Raw genomic sequence first — 22,301 nt, forward strand, 5'->3', positions numbered from 1 at the left:
CCAAAGGTACTAGAAAAGGAAGCCTCTTCTAACTGCTTTTAATTTCAGTACTTTCTCTCTTTTAATTATTTCCTATATATCCTGTTTTGTGTATAGTTGTTTGCATGTTGTCATTCCCATTAGATAGTAAGCCCTTTCTGGGCAGGGACTCTTTTTATATCCTCAATATTTAGCATACTACCAGGAACACAGTAGACATTTTATAAATATTTATTGAATTGAATATAGGAATTTATGATACTAGAATACTTTTCATGAGTCTTCTAATTTGGTAGATATTGTAGTCAAATGAAGCCAGTCTTTCTCTCAATACACACTAATGAAATTTTGCCTTGAGTTCAGAAAATGGCTTACAAGAATATGATTTATTTTAGCAAATAAAACAGTTATATCTGACAGAAATAAGTAATAACTAACAATTTGGTGAGATTCGAAATTCACCCTTTTCTCTATCCTCTATCTATTTCAATATCTCAGTATATTAAGTTGAGCTAAACTTCTTTATCTGAGTCAACTCAACCTTACAAAGAATGTCTTGTCCATTCGATCTAGCATGGGTGATTTCTAAATTAGGAAAGGAAGGGGAGAAACCTTAATTCTAATTTAATAATTAGGTTTTATTATAGGACAGAAATAATCATTTCTCTTACCACCACAAAAAGAGACGCTATAAATATTTTTGTACAAATAGTCCCATTGCCCTTTCCTTTGATCTCTTAGGGATATAGATCTCACAGTAGTCTTGCAAAAATCAAAAGATATGCAAAGTTCTGTTTTTTTCCTTTTTCATCTGACACTTGTGCAGCATGATAATTATGGGAATATGTATAGAAAAATTGCACATGTTTAACATATATTGTATTACTTGCTGTCTAGGAGAGAGGATGGAGAAGAGAGGGAGAAAAAATTTGGAACCCAAGGTTTTGCAAGGGTGAATGTTGAAAATTATCTATGCATATATTCTGAAAATAAAAATCTTTAATAAAAAAGAAAATATAAATATTAGTGAAAAAAAAGATATGGAAAGTTTTAGAATCTTTCAGGCATAATTCCACATTGTTCTCCAAAATGGTTGACAACTTCATCGGCAATACATTTATGTACCTATTTTTCCACATCTCCTCTAGAATGTCTAATTTTCCTTTCTTACCATTAGCCAAACTGATGGGTGATACCTCACAGATGATTTAATGTTCATTTCTGAATTCAGTAGTGATTTAGAGTATTTCTTCTCAAAGTTGCTTGATCATATTGTTTGGCCAACTGTATAAACAGCTTGAAGCAATAGGTCAGTCCAGTTAGTCAAGCCAGGGAGTTATATGGTCATATATACCCATAAGAAAAATTACTTTAGTAGCTTTGTTTGAAGTGGATTAGAGAGGTAATAGATTAGATGGAGAGTGACCAATTTAGAGGATGATGAAATAATCAAAAGGAGAGGTGACAAGAACCTGAACTGAGGGGTTAGGTGTCTGAATGGAAGAAGTGATTAGAATCAAGGGCTTCTGCAAAAGTTAGAAATGACAAGATTTGGCAACTAATTAGAAAAAAGAAAGAGATGGAAGGGAGTAAGAGAGAGGGAGGGAGAGTCAAGGTTAATACAAAGGTCACACCTATAGGAGGGAATGCATTCCAGACATGGGGGACCACTTAGAAAGAGATAGAGAGAGTATACTTTTCTCCAAAGTCCTTTTTGCTGGATTTTGTTGGTAGTATATAGAAATGAGCATAATTTATGTAGGTTTATGTTATGTCCTGTACCTTTGCTGAAGTTATTGTTACTAGTTTTTTAGTTGATTTTCTAATGTTCTCTAAGGATATATGATCTGCAAAGTGATAGTTTTGTTTTCTCATTGCCTATTTTTATTCCTTCAATTTCTTTTTTGTGTCTTAATACTATAGCTAGAATTTCTGGTACAATACTGAATAATATTGTAATAATGGACATCCTTGCTTCACTTCTGATCTTACTGGGAAGTCTTCAAGTTTATCTTCATTAGAAATAAAGTTTGATCTTTGTTTTACATGAATACTACTTTATTTTAGATGAATCTTTCTTAAAATGATAAGTAATATTCATTTGATTCCTATGCTTTTGTAGTGGTTTTTTAAAAAAATAGGAATGGATGTTTTATTTTGTCAAAAGCTTTTTCCATATCTATTGATGTAATCATACTCTCCTCATTTTCTTTTTCCTTAGAGGGCAAGCAATTTGATATAGGTTATATATATGTAGTCATACAAAACATACTTTCATAATAGTCACCTTGTGAAAGGACACAAAAACAAAACCAATAAAAGAAGAAAAATAAAGTAAATTTTTTTACATTATGATCTGAAAATGTTGTATTTAATATTTCTGCTTTTTTGTATTTGACTATTAAGTTTTTATGCTCTAATACATGATCCATTTTTGAGAAGGTACTAGTATTCTGACAAAAGGTGTATTTCTTTCTAGTCACATTCAGTTCTCTCAAAATATCTCTCATATCTAGCTTATCTAAGATTCTATTAATCTCCTTGAATTTTTTATTTATTTTTGGTTAGATTTATCTAGTTCTGGAAGGGAAATCTTGAGGTCCCTCATTATTATAGTTTTGCTATTTATTTCCACTTGTCATTCATTTAATTTTTTCTTTAAAAATGCTTTAGCACTTGGTAATAGAGAGTTAGTATTGATATCACTTCATTATATATGGTATATTTTATTATTATATAATTTCCCCATTTATCTCATTTAATTAAATCTTTTTTGAAACTTATTTATTATGCAGGATTTAGTGTAGTATAATTTTTCAGATGCTTTATCTACGTAAAAATGAAAACAAATTCAGTGCTAATCCATGAGGCACTGTATAATGAACTTACCTATTTACATTTACAGAAGATCTATTTATCTCTACATTTCCCCTCTTAGATAACTCATCATGTTTAAGTAAAGTCTGTTATTTTCAAAACATATGCATAGATCATTTTTCAACATTAACCTTTGCAAAAACTTGTGTTCCAATTCCCTCCCTTCCCTCCACTACCCCTAGATAGCAAGTAATCCAATATATATTAAACATGGTAAAAATAAATGTTAAATCCAATATATGCATATATATTTATAGAATTATCTTGCTGCACAAGAAAAATCAAATAAAAGCGGGAAAAATGTGAAAGAAAAAAAGCAAGCAAACATAACAAAAAGAGTGAAAATGCTATGTTGTGATCCAGACTCAGTTCCCACAGTCCTCTTTCTGGAGATGGATGGCTCTCTTCATCACAAGATCATTGGAACTGGCCTAAATCATCTCGTTGTTGAAAAGAGCCATGTCTATCAGAATTGATCGTTGTTTAATCTTGTTGTTGCTGTGTACAATGATCTCCTGGTTCTGCTCATTTCACTCAGCATCAGTTCATGTAAGTCTCTCCAGGCCTCTCTGAAATCATCCTGCTGATCATTTCTTATAGAACAATAATATTCCATGACATTCATATACCATAACTTATTCAGCCATTCTCCAATTGAGTGGATACTCAATTTCCAATTTCTTGCCACTACAAAAAGGGCTGTCATAAATATTTTGGCACATGTGGGTCCCTTTCCTCCTTTGGGATCTCTTTGGGATACAAGCCCAATAGTAACACTGCTGGATCAAAGGGTAGTCCTTTGATAGTTCTTTGGACATAGGTTCCAAATTGTTCTCCAGAATAATTGGATCAGTTCACAACTTCATCAATAATGCATTAGTGTCCCAGTTTTCCCACATCCCCTCCAACATTTGTCATTATCTTTTCCTGTCATCTTAGCCAATCTGACAGGTATGTAATGGTACTTCAGAGTTATCTTAATTTGCATTTCCTTTGACCATTTATCAATTGGAAAATGACTAATTCTTTTGAATCAGTTCTCTATATATTTTAGATACGAAGCCTTTATCAGAACCTTTGAATATAAAGTGTTCCCAATTTATTGCTCTCTTCAAATCTTGTCTGCATTAGTTTTCTTTGTACAAAAACTTTTAAGCTTAATATAATCAAAATTATCTATTCTGTGTTCAATAATGAAATCCAGTTCTTCTTTGGCCACAAATTTAATTAAATCTTTTAGTTTTAACTTTTTTGTTTGACATCATGTTTGCTACTCCTGGTTTTTTTTTTTGGGGGGGGGAGGAGGATCAACTACATCATAATAATTTCTATTCAAGCCCTTTATTTTTACTTTGTGTGCATCTTTCCTTTTTAAATGTGTTTCTTGTAAAATATATTGTCAGATTCTAATTTTTATTTCATTTTGCTTCCTGTTTTCTTTTCATATGCGAGTTCATCTCAGTCACACTCAAAGCTGTAATTACTAGTTGTGCATTTCCCTCCATCCTATATTTTGTTTCTGTTTATCTTTTTCTTCCCCTCTTTTTACACTATCCTTCCTCAAACAACTATTTAACTTCTAATCACAGTTTCCCTAGATTGTACTTGTTCTCAAAATTCCTCTCAGCCTCTCCTCTTTACCCTCATATTCTTTACTATACCCACCTTTAGAAAGTATGTTTTTATGCCCCTTAGAAGGGACTTTTAAGTCCCTTCTAACAATTTTCCCCTTATCTTCTCCCTTTACCCTTCGTTTTTTGATCTGTACACTCGTCTAAAAGTGCTTTCCTTATCCTATTCCCTCACCTTCCTATTTCTCTGTAAGTTAAGACTTTGATACCCTTCTATCTTTAGCATTCCAGAGTGCCACATTCCCCTTTTACTATCTGCTAGTATGATTAATAAAATGATGAATTACCCAGAAACGATGCCTTTCAAAATTTTTTTTTAATATTTCACAGTGGCAAAAAATTGCCTGTCAATCAAGAAATAGTTGAACAATTTGTGAGATTGTACTGCAAAATTTTTGTGCCTATATAAGTAGTACAAAATGATTTTATAAAAACCTATATATTTCCTCTTTAAATCAGTTTTGATGAAAATAAGTGTCTTGCACTACCAATTTTCCATTCCTCCTGCCTCTACTGTAGCAGTTTTGCCATTCATGCCCCTCTATGTTATTCAAGCAGACTTTAATGTTCAGGGCTTACAAGTTTGAGTGAAACTGGAAAACTAGAAAACTCAGGTCTGATTAAAAGGAAAAGAAAATTTAGTTTAGGTGAATTAATGGATACCAACCCATTATGTTTTATTCAAAAAGGTCTGAATAAAAGTGGATTCTGCCTTTTGTCCAGATTACTCTAGACAAGGTGATATAGATATAGATATATATATCTTTGACCAAGACTGATTAGTCATAACCCCCAAATACCCTTAGAATAAGCCCAACTCTTATGATATTTGTTTTCTCATTAGTTGTTAGCCAGAGTTGATGGCTACCCTCAAGAACAGAAACTCGCCCAAAAGTATTTAAGCATTGAGTGGGTTTCATGAGAGATTCTTGACATTCCAAGAGTGTTGCTGTCCCTTTTTATTATCTGCTAAACTGTGCATACCCTTTGATCCCCCAGTGTTTCTACTGGGGCTTGTAACCCAAAGAGATTTTAAAGGAAAGAAAGGGACTCACATGTGCGAAAATGTTTGTGGCAGCCCTCTTCGCAGTGGCAAAAAACTGGAACTGAGTGGATGCCCATCAATTGGACAATGATAAATTATGGTATATGAATGTTATGGAATATTGTTGTTCTGTAAGAAATGACCAGCAGGATGAATACAGAGAGGCTTGGAGAGACTTACATGAACTGCAGGACCAGGAGATCATTATACACAGCAACATCAATATTATATGACAATCAATTCTGATGAATGTGACTCTTTCCAACAATGAAATGATTGATGTCAGTTCCAATGATCTTGTGATGAAGAGAGCCATCTACACCCAGAGAGAGGACTGTGGGAACTGAATGTAGATCACAACATAACATTCTCATTCTCTTTTTGATGTTGTTTGCTTTTTGTTTTCTTACTCATTTTCTTTCCTTTTTGATCTGATTTTTCTTGTGTAACAAGATAATTGTATAAATATGCTTACACAATATTTCTACCTTCTGAATACAATTCTCTCTGTGCAACAAGAAAACTGTTTGGATCTGTACACATACATTGTATCTAGGATATACGAGGACATATTCAACATATATAGGACTGCTTGCCATCTAGGGGAGGGGGTGGAGGGTGGGAGGGAAAAATCGGAACAGAAGTGAGTGCAAGGGATAATGTTGTAAAAAAAATTACCCTGGTATGGATTCTGTCAATAAAAAGTTACTATAATAAAAAAAAAATATGCTTACACAAAAAATTAATTATCTCCTAGCATGATTAATAAAATGATTAATTACCCAGAAACTATGTCTTTTCAAAGAAAAAAAAATTTTTTTTAATTTCATAGTGGCAAAAAATTGCATTGAAGGCATGTCTATCAATTAGGGAATGTTGAATAAATTGTGGTATTGTAATGGAAAAATATTGTGCCTATCTAAGAAATACAGGATAGTTTTATAAAAAACTTAGGATAACTTACATGAACTGATGCAAAACAGAATCAGGAAGATACAGCAACAGCAATATTGTAAAGATAATTCCAAAGGAGTAAGGATGAAAAATGCCACCCATCTCCAGAAAGACCAACTGCAGATTGAAGCTTACTTTTTTCCTTTCCTTCCTTCCCTTCCATACATCCTCTTGCAAGTATTATATATTTTGCATGACTTTACGTATAAAATTGATATAATGCTTGCTTTCTGAGCAGGTGGGTAAAGGACAGGAGGGAGAGAATTGGAAGTCAAAATATACCAAAAATGAATGTTAAAAATAAATAAAAAACTTTCGGTACAAAATTACAAGTACCAAACTTGGTCGTGGAGAAGTTACATTTCTATGTCCTCAGCCTTGGAGAATGGGGTGGTCTTGTGGGGGGCTTATAAGGCTGGGAATTTATAGGTGTAGAACATTGCGTCTCTCTCTCTCTGAGATACTGACTACTGACGCTGTATTATCACTACTAACTTACGCTACTGACTCACACTTAGTCCTTGTCCCACTGGCACGTCAAGTACCCAGCATCCCCTCGGTTCTGCAGCGGACACAAAGGAGACACGCCCCTCCCCCGCGAGTTTTCCCAAGTCACGCGAGATCGTAGCAGGGGTCCAGATAGGGCGCGGTCCGGCGCCCCAAGACTGAGACGCGCATCTTCTCCCCCACCCGCTTCCTGCAGCTACGCCGCCCTTTGCTTTTATTTCTTTTTCTCTTTTCTGTTTGGAATTGGAGGAAAGCCCTAATTTTTGGATACGGAGCCACATAAGACCCTTTCTCTTTCCTCTCACACCCAGTCCGGGCTCCGAAGACCGGCCTGGGCCACAGCTGGGCGGCCCCTCGACGTCTCGGGCCGCGTGAGGCCCGAGTAAGCCGAGGCCCGCAGGCTTCGAGGCGGCCCAAGGCCGGCCGCACGGAGGACGAGCGGGGCTGCCCCACAGCAGTCTATGCGAGATGAATTGGGTTGGGGGATTCAGGTAGGCCGCTCCCCGCATTTAGAATGCTTCCTGCCCATGGCAATGGCTTCCTCTCCTGCTTGGGCCTAGCACCCCGAGAGTCCGCAGGCCGGCCTTCTTAAAGGGCGGAGCCGTTCGGGACCCTGTCACCTGCTGCTATCGCTCTTGCCTCTCGGTAAATGCCTTTGGGCTTGCTTTATACCCTTTTCTGTGCAGAGCCTAAATATCGCCCATAATGAAGAAGCAAAATCCTCCCGAATTTTGACTTTTCTCTATTATTTTTATCAATGACTGCAATTTGAGAATTGATCCTTAATCTTCTTTCAATATTTGAAATGAGTATAAAGGTGTAAATTGTTTTTATTATCCACAGGGAATTTGTAATGTCACGCATAATGAAGAAGCAAAATCCTCCCGAATTTTGACTATTCTCTATTTTTACCAATGACGGCCGTTTGAGTCTTAAAACTTAATCTTCTTTTAATATTTGGAATGAGTATAAGGGTGTAAATTGTGTTTATTATCCACAGGGAAATGCATAATTTTGTTTGAGATTTATCCCATTAATAATATAGAAGATAGAATATATATATACATATATATGTGTGTGTGTGTGTGTATATATATATGTGTGTGTGTATATATATATATAAATATAATATATGTTATATATAATTATAACTATAATTATATATAATAAAAATAATATAATATAATTATATGTAAATATAATATACAAATATATATATAAATATACGTATATATGTGTGTGTATATATATATTATATATATGGGAATTTTTATTATATTTATATAATCTAATAATTTATATAACATACATTCATATATATATATATATATATATATATATATATATATATATAATCCACATGTGTGTATGGGTGTGTGTATGTATATATAATCATGGTGCAATATTCCATTTAAATGACACTATATGAAATGAGAAAATGGGATGAAAATGTTTTCATGTGGCTATGTATACACACACACACACACACACACATATCTATATAAAAATCATACAATTTAGGCTTGGCCTGAAAACAAATATCTTCACTGGCAAATAAACTATATATTTCTTTTAGTTTTTTTGTTAGTTGTGAAACTTTGTAATTTTAATGATTCAGGTAAATTGCACTACCATAAAAATGTAACCTTAAAACTGGAACTTCAATTTTTGGATAGTGCTCTCTGATTTCATTGGTTCATGGTACTGTGGGTGAGGTGAGAAAATTCCCATTACCCTTATACATCTGCTCCACAATTGATAGTAAAAGAGCTGCCTAGGGCACTGAAATTTAAATGTATAGAAAGCCACAACCTTTTCTCTACTCTGTTTATTTTGAGGCATGAAAGTCAAAGGTTAAATGACCAAACAAGGAATAAATCTCGGGGAATAATAAAGCAATATTAAAGATTAGAACAGCTAACTTATTAATAAACATTTATTAAGCACTTGTAGTACTATATGCACCAGAAACAATGCTAAGTGCTGAGAATACACGTTGTAATGAATGGAATAGTTGTGTGGGAGATGTAGAAGACCCTTAGCTAAAATGACTACTCAGAGATCACTCAAAGTAGAAAGCAGAAAGGTTGTTTATTAATCCTCATGAGGATGAACAGTTCTACCATAAGATAAGGGAAAGAGAAAGCTCATGGTAGGAGGGCTAAAGAATTAGTAAAGATGTAATCTTTTCTAACAGAACCTATAAAAGCTGTATATCATAAGTTGGGGAGCATTGAGAAATAGTTGCCTTCTCACCTAATAGAATATTAAACATTGGTGCCAAAAGCAGATTAGAACGGAATGCTTTCGGTTTACCTGGTTCCGAGAGGAACCATCCATTAGACGTTCAAACTTCAGATTACTGAGCTGACATCATTTAAATTAATAGTCTAAATATTAATAACATTGAACAAGGATAAATGTCATCATCTCTGGTTAACTAAATATATCTAAAGTTTAAGTAAATATTGACTAGCACACACCATACTTATGTAGGTAACAGAGACATAGAAATAAAAAACAGAAAAAGAATTAAACATTCCTGTAAGTTCTTCACCTTATCTCTCCATTCCACAGATGGATAATTTTGTTTTAGATAAATTATTAATTAATATAAAAGAAAATTTGTCAAGACAGTATTCTATCCTGGTATGAGTAAAGATCAATGTTGCCAGTTTATTTTTTTTTCTGGTATTTGAAGCAAAATTCTCGTGTGTACACAAAAGTCATTTTACAAATAAGATTTCTATATTGTGAATGCTTTACAAAATTATACCCGTCTGAATAAATATTTTAAACAGTATTAATGTGATCATTTATGCATGACACTTTGTGTAGCACAATGGCATGGGAATGGCTAGGGACCATGTGTTAAAACTGTATCTTGTTCTAGTTCCCCTACCTACTTGCTCCCCTTCTAGTTATAAGTAAATTTATAAGTAGTCAGTAAAAAAATAACTAGGAAATAATATCAAAAAGAAAGCTAGAAGTCACATACAGACTTTTATCTTTGAAAGATCAAAGGAACATAATTTGCATATTATCATAATAATAAAACTTCACATCCTGAGTATATCTAAAATCAGGAGAATCCATCTAAGCTTTGCTGTCAGGACCTTTTGGTTCTATGGCATGTGAATCTAAGATAAGCCTTGACACTGGCAGTAAGAAAAAGACAATGCCAAATAGTGTTGCTAACTTTGAGTTGATGTGGATATGTTAACTTTAAAGTTTTAATGACAATTTTACGATGTTTTGGATATGTTATTGAACTAGCTCCAAGGTAGCATCCCCCCAAAATCCTGTAAAATATGACTTCCAGATTATTGTTCCTCATGTTCCTGCCCCAGTACTCTTCCATTTTCATCTGGGTCCATGCTGCCAAGCACTCCCAACTCTTTAATTCATGGATATGTGAGGGACTCCCTGTGCCTTCTCCCTCCCCATTCTCTTCTTCAGGGTGCTTGCTTTTTTCTACCTCTCTATCCCTATCACATCACTATCTGCCACTATACTATGCCTTTCCCCTTCAATGCTTATCTCTATTTTTTTGTGCCTAATTGCAGTAGCCCCTGCACCTTCTATGCCTTATTAAAGTGTGATTGAAACTACTTCTTACTACCATTGTGGTCTTACCTGGGAAGTAGCCAAAAAACTAGGTATGCCTGTCCCATTTCCAAATTCCATCAATTAAGTAGCAGTTCAGACTATGCATGCAGGACATAGGATTATAGAATGATAGGATATTAAGTGAAAAAACAGAGGCCTTCTATGCAACTTAATTATTTTAGAGTTGAGAAAATTGAGGACCAAAAAAGTGATGAAATTTATCAGGAGTCACAGACTTCGAGTTTGCAATTGGCCACTGTCGTAATCCTCTTTTCTACCTTTTTTCCCCCAGTGTGTTGTTTCCAACTACAAATATTTATTTTCTTGGTGCAAATGAAGTTTCTGTAACAATTGCTACAATGTTTTCAGAAATAGATTTTTATATTATTGGTCAGTACAGATATGAATAAGAGCAAAGAATACAGAATGTTGACCAATCACTGAGATTTAATAAGAATTGGTTTCTGGGAGGTAGAGCCAAGATAGTGGAGTAAAGGCAGAAACTGACCCAACCTCTCCCCCAAACTGCTCCAAATTCCTTTAAATAATGACTCAACAAATTTTGGAGTGTCAGAACATCCCAAAAGACAGAGTACAAATTTGCTTGTGGTCAGGTTCCTAGAAGAATCTCTGAAAACAACTACACAAAACTTCTGAAGCTTGGGCCAGTACATCTTTCACCCTGGAAACAAAGCCCTACTTTAATAAAGAATTAAAAGTTAAGTAAGTAATAGGATAGAAAAATGAGCAGACAACAGGAAAAGTTTCTGACCATTGAAAGTTACAATGGTGATAAGGAAGATCAAATCATTCAGAAGATAAAATCAAAGGTCCTCCATCCAAAGCCTCTAAGTATAATTCTTCAGAGGAAAAAAGTGGTCATTCAATGAAATGGAGGCTTTTAAAAAATTTGTGATGAAAAAACCAGAGCTGAATGGAAATTTTGATTTTTAAATACAGAATTCTGGAGAAGCACTTTTCCTGATATCATTAAGGATATCATAAAGTTTATCTTTTATACTCCTGCATGGGAAGTTGATACTTGCGACTCATTAGAACTTTATCATTATTATGGCAGATAGGAGTATATGTAGACAGAAGACACGGGTCTGAGTTGAATATGAAGGGATAATACCTTTTTAAAAAATGATGAAATTAAGAGGTGAGAGGAAAGTACTGGGAGAAAGGGAAAGGGAGAAGTGGAATGAAAAAAGAGGCAAGAGAAAGATTTTACAGTGGGGGGGGGGAAGAGAAGGGGGAAAGGGTAAAAGAGTAAACCTTACTCTCATCAGAATTGGCTCAAAGAGGAAATAATATACATACTCAATATGGACCTATCTTATTCTGCAAAAAATAAGAGGGAAATGTGATATAAGAAGGGAAAGAGTGATGAAAGACAGGACATATTGGTAGAGGGAGTGGCCAATAGCAAAATACTTTTGAGGAGGGATAGGGTGAAAGGAAAGAGAGTAAATGGGGAGAAATACAATTGGCTATAGTAATTGTAAAAAAAAAAAATTGAATCAAGTTTCTCCAATAAGGTCTCATTGCCCAAACAGAGAGGGAATGGAGTCAAATTTATTTATTTAAAAAAAAAAAAAAAAAAAAAAAGCTATGCCCCAATTGGTAAATGATAAAAAGATATGATCTGTTCCCCAAAACCTATAAATTCATGTATATCATTTGACCTAATATCACCACTACTTGGCATGAATACCAAAAGAGATTTGGAGGGGAGGGGGAGAAAATGACTTGTATGTACAAAAAAAAAAAAAAAAAATCATAGCAACTCTCTTCTCAGGACCAAAAAAAAAAAAAAAAAAAAAAAAAAAAAAGAAAATAAAATAAAATTGAAGGGATGCTCATCTATTGGGGAATGGGCGAAATAAACTGTGGTATGTTTATGATGGAATATTATTGTTCTGTGAAAAATGATGAACAGAATGTTTGTGGGGGGGAGGACCTAGAAAGTCCTCCATGAACTCAAGCAAAATGAAATGTACTGTATATAAAGTAATAGCAATGTTCTGGGATGACTAGCTATGAATGACTACTGTTTTTTTGTTAATTATAGCTTTTTATTTATAAAACATGTGCATGTGTAATTTTTCAGCATTGACCCTTGTAAAACCTTCTGTTCCAACTTTTCCCCTCCTTCTCCCCACCCCCTCCCTTAGATGGAAGGTAGAAATGACTACTATTCTTAGTAGTACAATCATCTGGACTATTCTGAAGGACTTACAATGAAAAATACTATCCATACCCAGAAAAGGAATTTATTGTGTCAAAATACAGATTAAAGCATTCTCTCTCTTTACCCCTCTCCTCCTTCCTCTACCCCTCCTCCGTTCTCAACTTTTCTTGAGGGTTTTTATTTTCATTGGTTGAGAAATCTAAGGTTTTTTTTTTTCTCCCCACAACTTGACATTTATGGAAATGTTTTACATAACTTCACAAGTGATTTCTTAGTTGTGGGTAGGGATAAGGGGGAGAAACTAGAACTCAATTTTTAAAACAAATGTAAAAAATTTGTTTTAAATGTAACTGGGAAAAAATATTAAATAAATAAAATTAAAAAAAAAACTTTTCTGTGAAATAGAGCTAATAACTAGACCAATAATCTCATTAACTTATACATATGTTTAATTAGGTCATTGTAAATATTTTTTGAATGCTAATTTATTTGAATGAATTTTATACTTATCAAACAGTAAGTGAAAGTATATTTAGAATATTCCCATTATTTCTTTGCATAAACAATTTTGTAAATATTTAAATTTTAGTTCTTTAGATTTGATTCAGATAAAAATAACCATTTTTTAAAGATCTTATCCATATTTATTTTTTTCTTCTCTTTCCTACTTATGATTAAGGACCAGAGTTCTGTTTAAACAAGAAAAGAGAAAGCAAAAGGTAAAGTAAATGCACTTATATTTTCATGTTTTGTTCATCCTTGTTGGATTGGTGCTCAATGTATACATCTTTTCCAAAGTTAGTCCTTGTGTAATCATTAATTTTTTCATTCAAAAACCATTTTCTCATTCAAAGCCAAAAACATTCTAGATATATTTTAAGACTTCTGTCATTAAAGTGCATATCATGTTAAATATTTGATCCTCTGGAACTGTGACTAGTCATTGCACAGATCAGAGTTCTAAAATCTTTCAAAGTTATTTGTCTTTATATTGTTTTTAATCGTTGTTTATATTGTTCTCTTGGTTCTTCTCACTTTACTCATATATCATACTTTGTAGCTATTCCCCATTTGTTCTCATCTGAGTTGGTGTTTTGATCTTTCCTGTCACCATAGTAGCCTTCCATGGTGAAGGTTCTTTTCTGTTTCTTGCTCATTTTCTATCCTTTTCTTTTTTTATTTCCTTTTTTTTTTTTTTTTTTTTTTTTTTTTTTTTTTTTTAACTTTTATAGTTGAACTTTATTCCTGAGGAATAGGGAGCATTGTCCCAAGCTTCCTGTGCAGCTTCAAGTCTTGACTTTGAGCACAGGGGCCCCTCGAGTTTGGTGTTTTGCCCCCAGCAGGGGGCAGCTTTACCTGCTCTTTCCAGTTTCCCATAATTTGCCTTCTGACCTAGTGCTAGGGGCTGCCTCACCAATCTGGTTTGGTATTGAGTCAGGACCCAGGGTCTTATTTGCTGATTTGTTGCATTGAAGACGCTCTCACTGGTTTTCCCAGAGTCTGAGCTGGGCTGAACACCCCTTTCACCCTAGTGATTCTGACCTTTCTTGAAGTCCTTTCCAATCTATCTTGAGCTGGAGAGTGGTTCCATTCTGTCAGAGTCTGTTTGGAGGCTTGGTTTCATGTGGTTTTCAAGGGAAACTGGGAAATCTGGAAAAGCTTCCAGTCTTCACTCTGCCATATTGGCTCCAACCCCTAGAACAGTACTTATTAAATAAATTGTTTATAATAAAATATTTTCAAATTATAGCCCTAGTAACCCCTAGTAAAAGTAGATATCTTTAAGTGGATATCTCCAAACATCGGCTGGCTGTCTAGCTTGTAATTCTTAACTCAAGATAACTAATTGTGCTGATATTCTTTTCATTAACACGCCTGAATAATTATATTAACTTCACTGAATAACAGGATTGTATCCTAGTTTCAAAAGTCTTTGAATCATTTACCTAATTTACCCACATACCATTAAATGACCTTTTTAATATAGGTATATATAATGCTAATAACAGGCAGATGACAAAGCTAAATGCTCTTTTACTTAGTTGTTTCAGCATATAGAAAAGATTAAAATTCTAGGCCAAATAGTTCAAATCTTATACCCAAATCTTACTATAGAACCCAGATGTAGTTTAGCATTTACCTAAAAACTCTCTTTAGTTATATTTATACAGAACACCTAACAGGATTATAGAAATGCACCTTAAAAGAAGAATCAGGGAAAAAGCTATATAATAAGGGAAAATATTGTCAGGCCCCGAGGCAGAGTATAGACAGCCAGATTCCTTGAGCTAGACTTAAAATCAGCCAGTTGGGATATTTTCCATTCAAAAAGAAATCTATAATGGGTAAATTGAGTCAGGGTAATCCTATTTTAGTGCATGCTAAGAATTTGCTCTCCTAACCTTTCCCTCAAGAACTCTACCTGCAGTTCATGAACATCAGTTCCTTAGGATTGCTGCATCATGGATCATTGGTTTAATAGCACTCTTTGATGAACCTCCAGGAGTGACAAATAATTTAGAAGAAAACCACTTTACTTTGTAAGCAGTCTTGAAACTTTCTTGCTTCATTTTGTGCAAGGAGTATTTGTATTCATTTACTATCCATAACACAGCAGGTTATAAAGGGTTAATAAGAATTTATGACTAGATGATTCTAGGAATCTTTGTAAGCTTACAAAGGAGATTTTACAAGGTCTTTTGTTACACCTTTTCCCATATATTAATCAATTATCAATTTTACTTTTTAAAGTACTTATATAAATACTTGATGGATTTTAACATTATAACAAAAACTCCAAATAAGTTAGCAGTCGAGTAATTTTCACAAGTGATAGTCAAATAGTTTTACATGAAAATTCCTTTTAAATATAGGAAAACCTGGAGGTTTATAAGTCCCTGAATTATAGTATTTCAGATTATAGCACATAGTCCCCAGAGAAGATAAAATAACCTAATAGTTTTCACTTTTTTTTTTTCCAAATTCTTTTAACAGTATAATTCCCAATATAACAACATCTAGGGTTTTAAGAAAAGTTTTTCTAAGAGCAGTTGTTTACCAAATAATTGTTTAGCAGTTGTATAGTTTGCTTACCAAATACAGTTGTTTACCAAATTTCATCATATAAGATAATTAAAAAAAAACCAATATCATAAATATCATGTATTTAATACTTGATACAATTGTTTACCACCTTTTATAATAAGAAAATTAAGAAACATATCATACAATAAACAATCAAATATATTTAACCCATGAAATAAAACCCATTATTAATCCAGTGGCCTCAATTGACTTGAATGCATTTCTAGTAATTAGACAATTAAATCTATAACCCCAAAGAATTAGAGAGCAGTTCACTTTTCAAACAATATTTCTAATACAATGAATTATCAAATAAATGTTAACACAATATCAATCACATAACTGGGGTAAGGGCTTAAAAAAAAATCACACAGCTAAGAAGTTTCCTGACCATATAGTACAATAATAATAATATATAATTATAATAAATTTCACTTATGAGACCAGAATAATTTTTATTACATCTGGATCTGCTTTCCAAGTAGTATCATATAAAACCTCAATTTCTAATTAAATTAGCATTATGTTACATGAGGGCTATTTGCTCTTAACCTTTCATATTATGGAATTCATTATTTCCAGCTAATCTACTGCCAAAGATTTTAAAAGCGAGAGTATTTAAGAAATTTTAGTTGTCATGCTTAGGAACACATTCATCAAATTTCCCCTGAGTCCCAATAATGATCTGTATTGCCAGTGGTGAAATTTTTCATTCTCAATCTAATTAAACAAACAAAAAAAAATCAAACAGCTTAGACCACTTGAAACTGTCATATGAGCATTCAGAGAAGAGATGTCCTGGGACAAAAGGTTCTTGGAATAGCTTCACTATTTCCCATGTTCCACATTTGTCCCTATCTGACTACCTATTTAACAGTAGAGGTGTTATGCTGCTAAAAACAGTTTTTCAAATTTAAATAATACTCACCTTCCTTTCCTGTTACTCTTCACTTTTGAGAATCTAAAGAAAGTTAGCACTTTTTAATAATTTACAAAACAAAAGAGTTGTATTTGTCTCACAATTTTCAACTAACCATTACTTACAAAAACAGCTTTTATAGTGTTAACACATTTTAAACACATTACTAAAGTGATTGCATTTAAGACTATGATGGAAAAATTAGGATCAAATTGTTTCAAAAGTCAAAAAAAAAAGAAACCAACAACAACTTATTTTTGCAGTTTTAAACACATTGTTCTTGTGTCAGATGTATTGGACAGGCACACAGTTCCCTAGATTTAATTTAAACGTGTTCTACAAATTTTAGCTTTGGGATCCAATTAAACTTGAATCAATAAACTTTGGAGTGACAAAAAATTCTCTTTTGCCAAGTGGTTTTAAGTGGCTATTTAAATGACTTGGTGAGGTGGGCTGGCTTCTAAGAATTCAATTCTTCCAAACCACAGCAAAGCTTTAGGCCATTTGGTCTGAAATCAGCTTTAAACTGCAACTAAAACTCCATCCAAAGAAAAACTTTGTATTTTTCACTCAGGGAAAAATCTCTTCTCTGCCTCTAAATCTGACAAATTCTTATACATTGGAGAAAGATTTTCCCTAGCTAGCAAATGCAGGCCATTATTTTAATAATTCCTATAGAGATGAAATAAAGACACAAACAACAAAAACAACAACAACAACAACAAAAAACCACACACAGAAAGCAAAATTGAGATATTAAAATCTGCTTCTTAGCTTGGGAGTACTTTCTATTTTGTTCAAGGTCATTTCTTTTACTTATTGTTGTTACAGCAAATTTTTTTACTCAGCACCACAGTCAATCTTGAACTTAATGTACCTACCTGAAAAACGTGCTCCCTTGTAGTTTTTAGAAGAGTTTGTACTCTCACAACTTGCCTCGGTTTCCCTCAATCTGTCAGAAACTTTGGTCCATTCCTACTTTATAGGAGGACTGAAATGTTCATGTCATATTTCAGAATATACCCTGAATTTTCCAGAAGGCACCACACATCTCTGCCATATCACTCCCTCAGGGGGAAAACAACAACAAAATCCAAGAATTCTTTTCAAAGCTCACTTCAGCAGAGGATTTACTTGCACACAATATCTGTCTCTGTAGCCTGTTCAAGAAGACCCCCTGTTTGCTATGATGAAGATTAGAGAAAGAGAGCTGCAATGCAAATATTTCAAACAGCCAGAACATACAAGTTTACCCAGAAAAAATTAAATTTCTGGTAAAAGGGTCACAGTCAAGAGTCCCAACAAAAAACTTCCCCTTATAGGGAATATTTCTACCTGAGCCCAACATATAGGAGAATTTTTGCTTTCTTCGTTTTTTTCATTGAGTTGCCAAACTGTGTGGTGTGTAGATGATTTGAGAGACAATTTTTGGGTAATCATTTTATTAATTATGCTAACATAACAAAAGAGGTCAGTGACACTTTTGAATGTCAGAGACCCTTCATGGAACCCACTCAAAGCTTATATGCCTTTGGAAAAATGGATATTCCTGAGGATGGCAGTCAATTCTGATTGGTTAACAATAAGAAAGCATGAATATTACAATGAGAGGTGGATTTATTCTAATGAGAGAATGGAGGTGGCAACATGATTCGTATTGCCCAGTCTTGGACAGAGACATTTACTCTTATCTTGCTTTGGTCGATTTAAGCAAAAAGGCATCTACCTCTGCTCAGACTAGCTGAGAGGAACACAGACTGGCCGGAATTCATCTTAGATTAAATTCTTGGTAAAAAGCTCTTTCAAGAATTCATTCATCATCCACCCTGACCTCAAGCTTTGACCTAATCTTCAAATGAGGAAGGGAAAAAATCCTGCCTCTTCCCAGTATTTGGTACTTAATAATCATTTCTCTCAACTCACACATTGTATGACAATATAGACAGAGCTTCCATTCCACAGATGTAAAGGAACTTACCCAGCTTGAGAAGAAGAAAGTCCTGTCTAGAAACAAAGATGAGTGTGAAAGAATAGGATTGGGGAGCAAAGCAGAAGAAGGTTCAAAGTCTGAATATGAGAAGGGAAGTTTTATGCTCTGGAAATGGCCTTAGTTGAGAATGGGTAATTGATGTCAGATGTGGAGGGCAGTAAATCATTTCTACTTTGACCCAGTCCTGGTGGAAGTTCCCAGAATAACTTATGAATATTCAGTTCAGGTGGATGGCATTTCCTTATTGGGACTAAAAATTGGTTGAGAATTTGACTTGGCTATTTGAGGTAGCAGGGGAAAAGTTGCCTCATATATTTACTGGCTATGTAACTTGGACAAGTCGCTGTTAACTCTGTTTTTCTCAGTTTTCTCATCTGTAAAATAATCTGGAGAAGGATATATAGCAAACTGTTTTAGTATCTTTGCCAAGAAAACCCCAAATGAGGTCACAAAGAATTGTACATGATTAAGCAACACCAAAAATATATTTTATGGACATTAGGCTCTTAAGTGATTGTTGTTTATAATTTTATGTAAAAAACAAATCTATAAAAATCTTGTAAAAATTTAAAAGTCTCTGTCTTGATTTGTCTCTTTCTTGATAAAAATGTATATGTATTACATTGAATATTGATTGTTCCCTACTTAGAAATATTTGAAAACAAGTCCAGATAGGATCATAAGCATCCTTACTTTTAAAAGTCATGTAATCCAGCTCCTTATCCCAAAATTTACACATGAGTAAACTGAAGCCCCAAAGATTAAATGAGTTTAAATGTCTTTTCTCAAGGATACCTAATTTGTAGCAGAACTGAGATTCAAATCCAAGGCCTCTGATCTTCCCATATTCTTCCCACTAAACCATGTTTCTTCTCCACACTTTTAAGTCAACATTGAAAAAGGTAGCACTTATGAGGAATCACAGATGGTTTGAAAATCATCAATAGATTATTGATAGGAGAGAGAAAAATGTTTCCATGGCATCTTTCTTGACAGTGTAGGAAATTAACATCAGGTCTTACTGGTCTTTGGAAAGCATTGTTACCAACTTTCTAACAATTTTTTCTACGTCAAGAGGAACCAGTGTTCTTAGGGCATATATAGGTAACTCCCTGGGATTCCAAGGTACAACTACCTTCTATGTCCTTTGGATTCTCCATGTCTAATTACTCTCCTGAAAGGCTTTTCAAGGAAATATTTGTGTATGTGATGGGAAGAATAAAATATTTGTTGAATGAATTGAAAATGACCTTATCAGATAGAATGCTACTTATTTGATTGAGAGCAGAGAGCATTTGTTTGCAGCATAGTGAATAGAGGTAGCTTTCTGAATCAGAAAAACCTGGATAAATTGACCATCTCTGATACTTTCTGGTTATGCAATCCTGAATAAGTCACTTAACCCTTCAATGCCCCAGGAAGTTCCTATGTTGTATAATAATAGCCAGTTTATATTAAGGTGTTTTTTCATTGGCAGTTTCCTAACCTAATGAAATTACAGATCCAAATAATACCCCCCCCCCAAAAAAAAAGAGACATTTCTTCCACTTGTGAAGAAAGAATAGTCATGGCTCTTTTAGAGTAAAGCTTTTATTAGTTTACTTCTATGACAAGCAGTTAGCACAGTACTTGACACAAGGTAGGTGTTTAATAAATGCTTAATAAATGATTGAATTCAGAATTTTTTCCTAGGAATTTTCAGTTTTTCAGAAAGTCTCAGTGTTAGCATAGTCAGAGAAGCAGGACAGTTTGAGTTGTGGTAATAAGAAGGAAACATTTCTTGTCAGTATCCCTAATAAGAACACTCTGATTTCTCGAACTTCTATGTTGGTTTTTATTAATTAGCTTTTATTCCGTAATTGCATAAGTAATTGAATTCATAGGTAAGACCTTTTCATGAAAGGACATAGTGAAAAAAAAGCTACTCTGGGCCCTAATGTTCTTGGGTAATTTTCCATGTGTTTTGTACTTCTGTGGTGTTTGTGTGACCTTGCATTGGATTTATGTACAGGATTATGCTGCAATTTGCCTAATGTCTTCAGATCAGAGAATTCTAAAAGGTTGGACAAGGTCAAAGACTGTTTGTTAACACTCCCTTAGGTCTTTTTTTCTTTTTTGGTGTAACTTTTTTAAAAGGTGTCTCACATAAAACAATCAACACCATAACTGAAGGAAGTTGTGTTATCACACCAGAATGGGATTTTGGATGCTAATCTATGGAGATTTCTCCATGAAAGATGTTATCAATAATTTTATTTTCTAAAAGAAAGGTTGAAGATATTTTCAGAAAATCCTGGAGAGACTTAAATGAACTGAGGCTAAATGAAGGGAGTAAAACCAAGAGAACATTGTACACAGCAACAAAATTCTGTGATGATCAACTATGATGGATTTGACTCTTTTCAACAATGAGGTGATTTATGTCAGTTTCAATAGTCTTGTGATGGAAAGAGTCATATGTATACAGAGAGAGGACTATGGGAACTGAATGCAAATCATAACAATATTTTCACATTTTGTTGTTGTTGTTTGCTTGCTTGTTTTTTTCTTTATGATTTTTCTCATGCAGTGTGATAAATATGGAAATATATTTAGAAGAATTGCACATATTTAACCTATATTAGATTGCTTGCTGTCTAGGAAAGGGAAAAGGTGGGGAGGAAGGGAAAAAGTTATGGAACACAAGGTTTTGTAAGGTTAAATGTTAAAGACTATCTTTGCATGTAATTTGAAAAATAAAAAGCTATTATAAAAAATAAAAGAACGCTTGTAGTAAGTTGTGAAATTCAAGATCTTCAAATGATTTTCTAGAAATTAACATTGATTTGTTTTGCCTAAATTAAATAAGGGCTAACTTTAAAAGGCTACAAAATAAAAATAGGAAATGATTACCCCAAATTATGTTTATGATTCTTTAATAATATTAATATAATATATATTTATTAATATGCATATATGTTATCCCATTAACAGCAATAATGTATTACTGAATTAATTCTATGACTACACAATTACAACAAATGCTATTTTCCCTTACCTTGAAATATTTTAGGAATATTTTGAGAAGAGAAAGCTAAAATCAATGAAGTTTGTGGAAGTTTTATCACCCTCTAAAAATTCTTCAGTCAGTTTAGATCTTCTTGATTTGTATATGGTAAATCAGATCTCTATGAAGAAGGAAGAAACTGGTGAGGATATAGTTGGGATTCTGAGAACCATATAGTATTTATAGTTTTAAGATTGAGGCAATAGCAAATATCTGTAAATTCAGCTAAATGTTGTATTATTAGTTTTTTTTTTTTTACTTTAACATATACTATATATTACATATATATCCAAATAAATATATTTGTATATATCTACGTTTAAGTAGGTGAATATTAGGTGATAAAAATATTTTTTTACTATTTCTTATTAGATTCCTAGAGAAGTTTTGTGAATTAACTTTAAATATTTCCAAAGTAGTTGTCCTGGCTCATTTTATTTTAGTTCACTAATTCCATAGATTTTTA

General features: G+C 33.5%; 2 protein-coding genes across 3 annotated transcripts in view; one reads left to right on the forward strand and one right to left on the reverse strand.

The window, feature by feature from the left end:
- SYT10 (synaptotagmin 10) overlaps positions 1-6,990 on the reverse strand; it is a 154,076-nt gene extending 147,086 nt beyond the window's left edge. Inside the window, exon 1 of one of the 2 annotated variants that reach the window (XM_031940505.1) lies at positions 6,497-6,990. The gene's annotated coding sequence lies outside the window, so the exon portion shown is untranslated. The remainder of the gene's footprint in view (positions 1-6,496) is intronic. The other variant, XM_031940504.1, reaches the window with a different exon arrangement.
- Positions 6,991-7,098: 108 nt separating this feature from the next.
- C5H12orf40 (chromosome 5 C12orf40 homolog) overlaps positions 7,099-22,301 on the forward strand; it is a 37,021-nt gene continuing 21,818 nt past the window's right edge. The window contains exons 1-3 of the mRNA XM_031940165.1: positions 7,099-7,484; positions 13,476-13,515; positions 21,842-21,977. Coding sequence (XP_031796025.1) covers positions 7,462-7,484; positions 13,476-13,515; positions 21,842-21,977 — 199 coding nt within the window. The 5' untranslated portion in view covers positions 7,099-7,461. The remainder of the gene's footprint in view (positions 7,485-13,475; positions 13,516-21,841; positions 21,978-22,301) is intronic.

This window comes from Sarcophilus harrisii, chromosome 5 (genome assembly GCF_902635505.1).
Source record: "Sarcophilus harrisii chromosome 5, mSarHar1.11, whole genome shotgun sequence".
Lineage (NCBI taxonomy): Eukaryota > Metazoa > Chordata > Mammalia > Dasyuromorphia > Dasyuridae > Sarcophilus > Sarcophilus harrisii.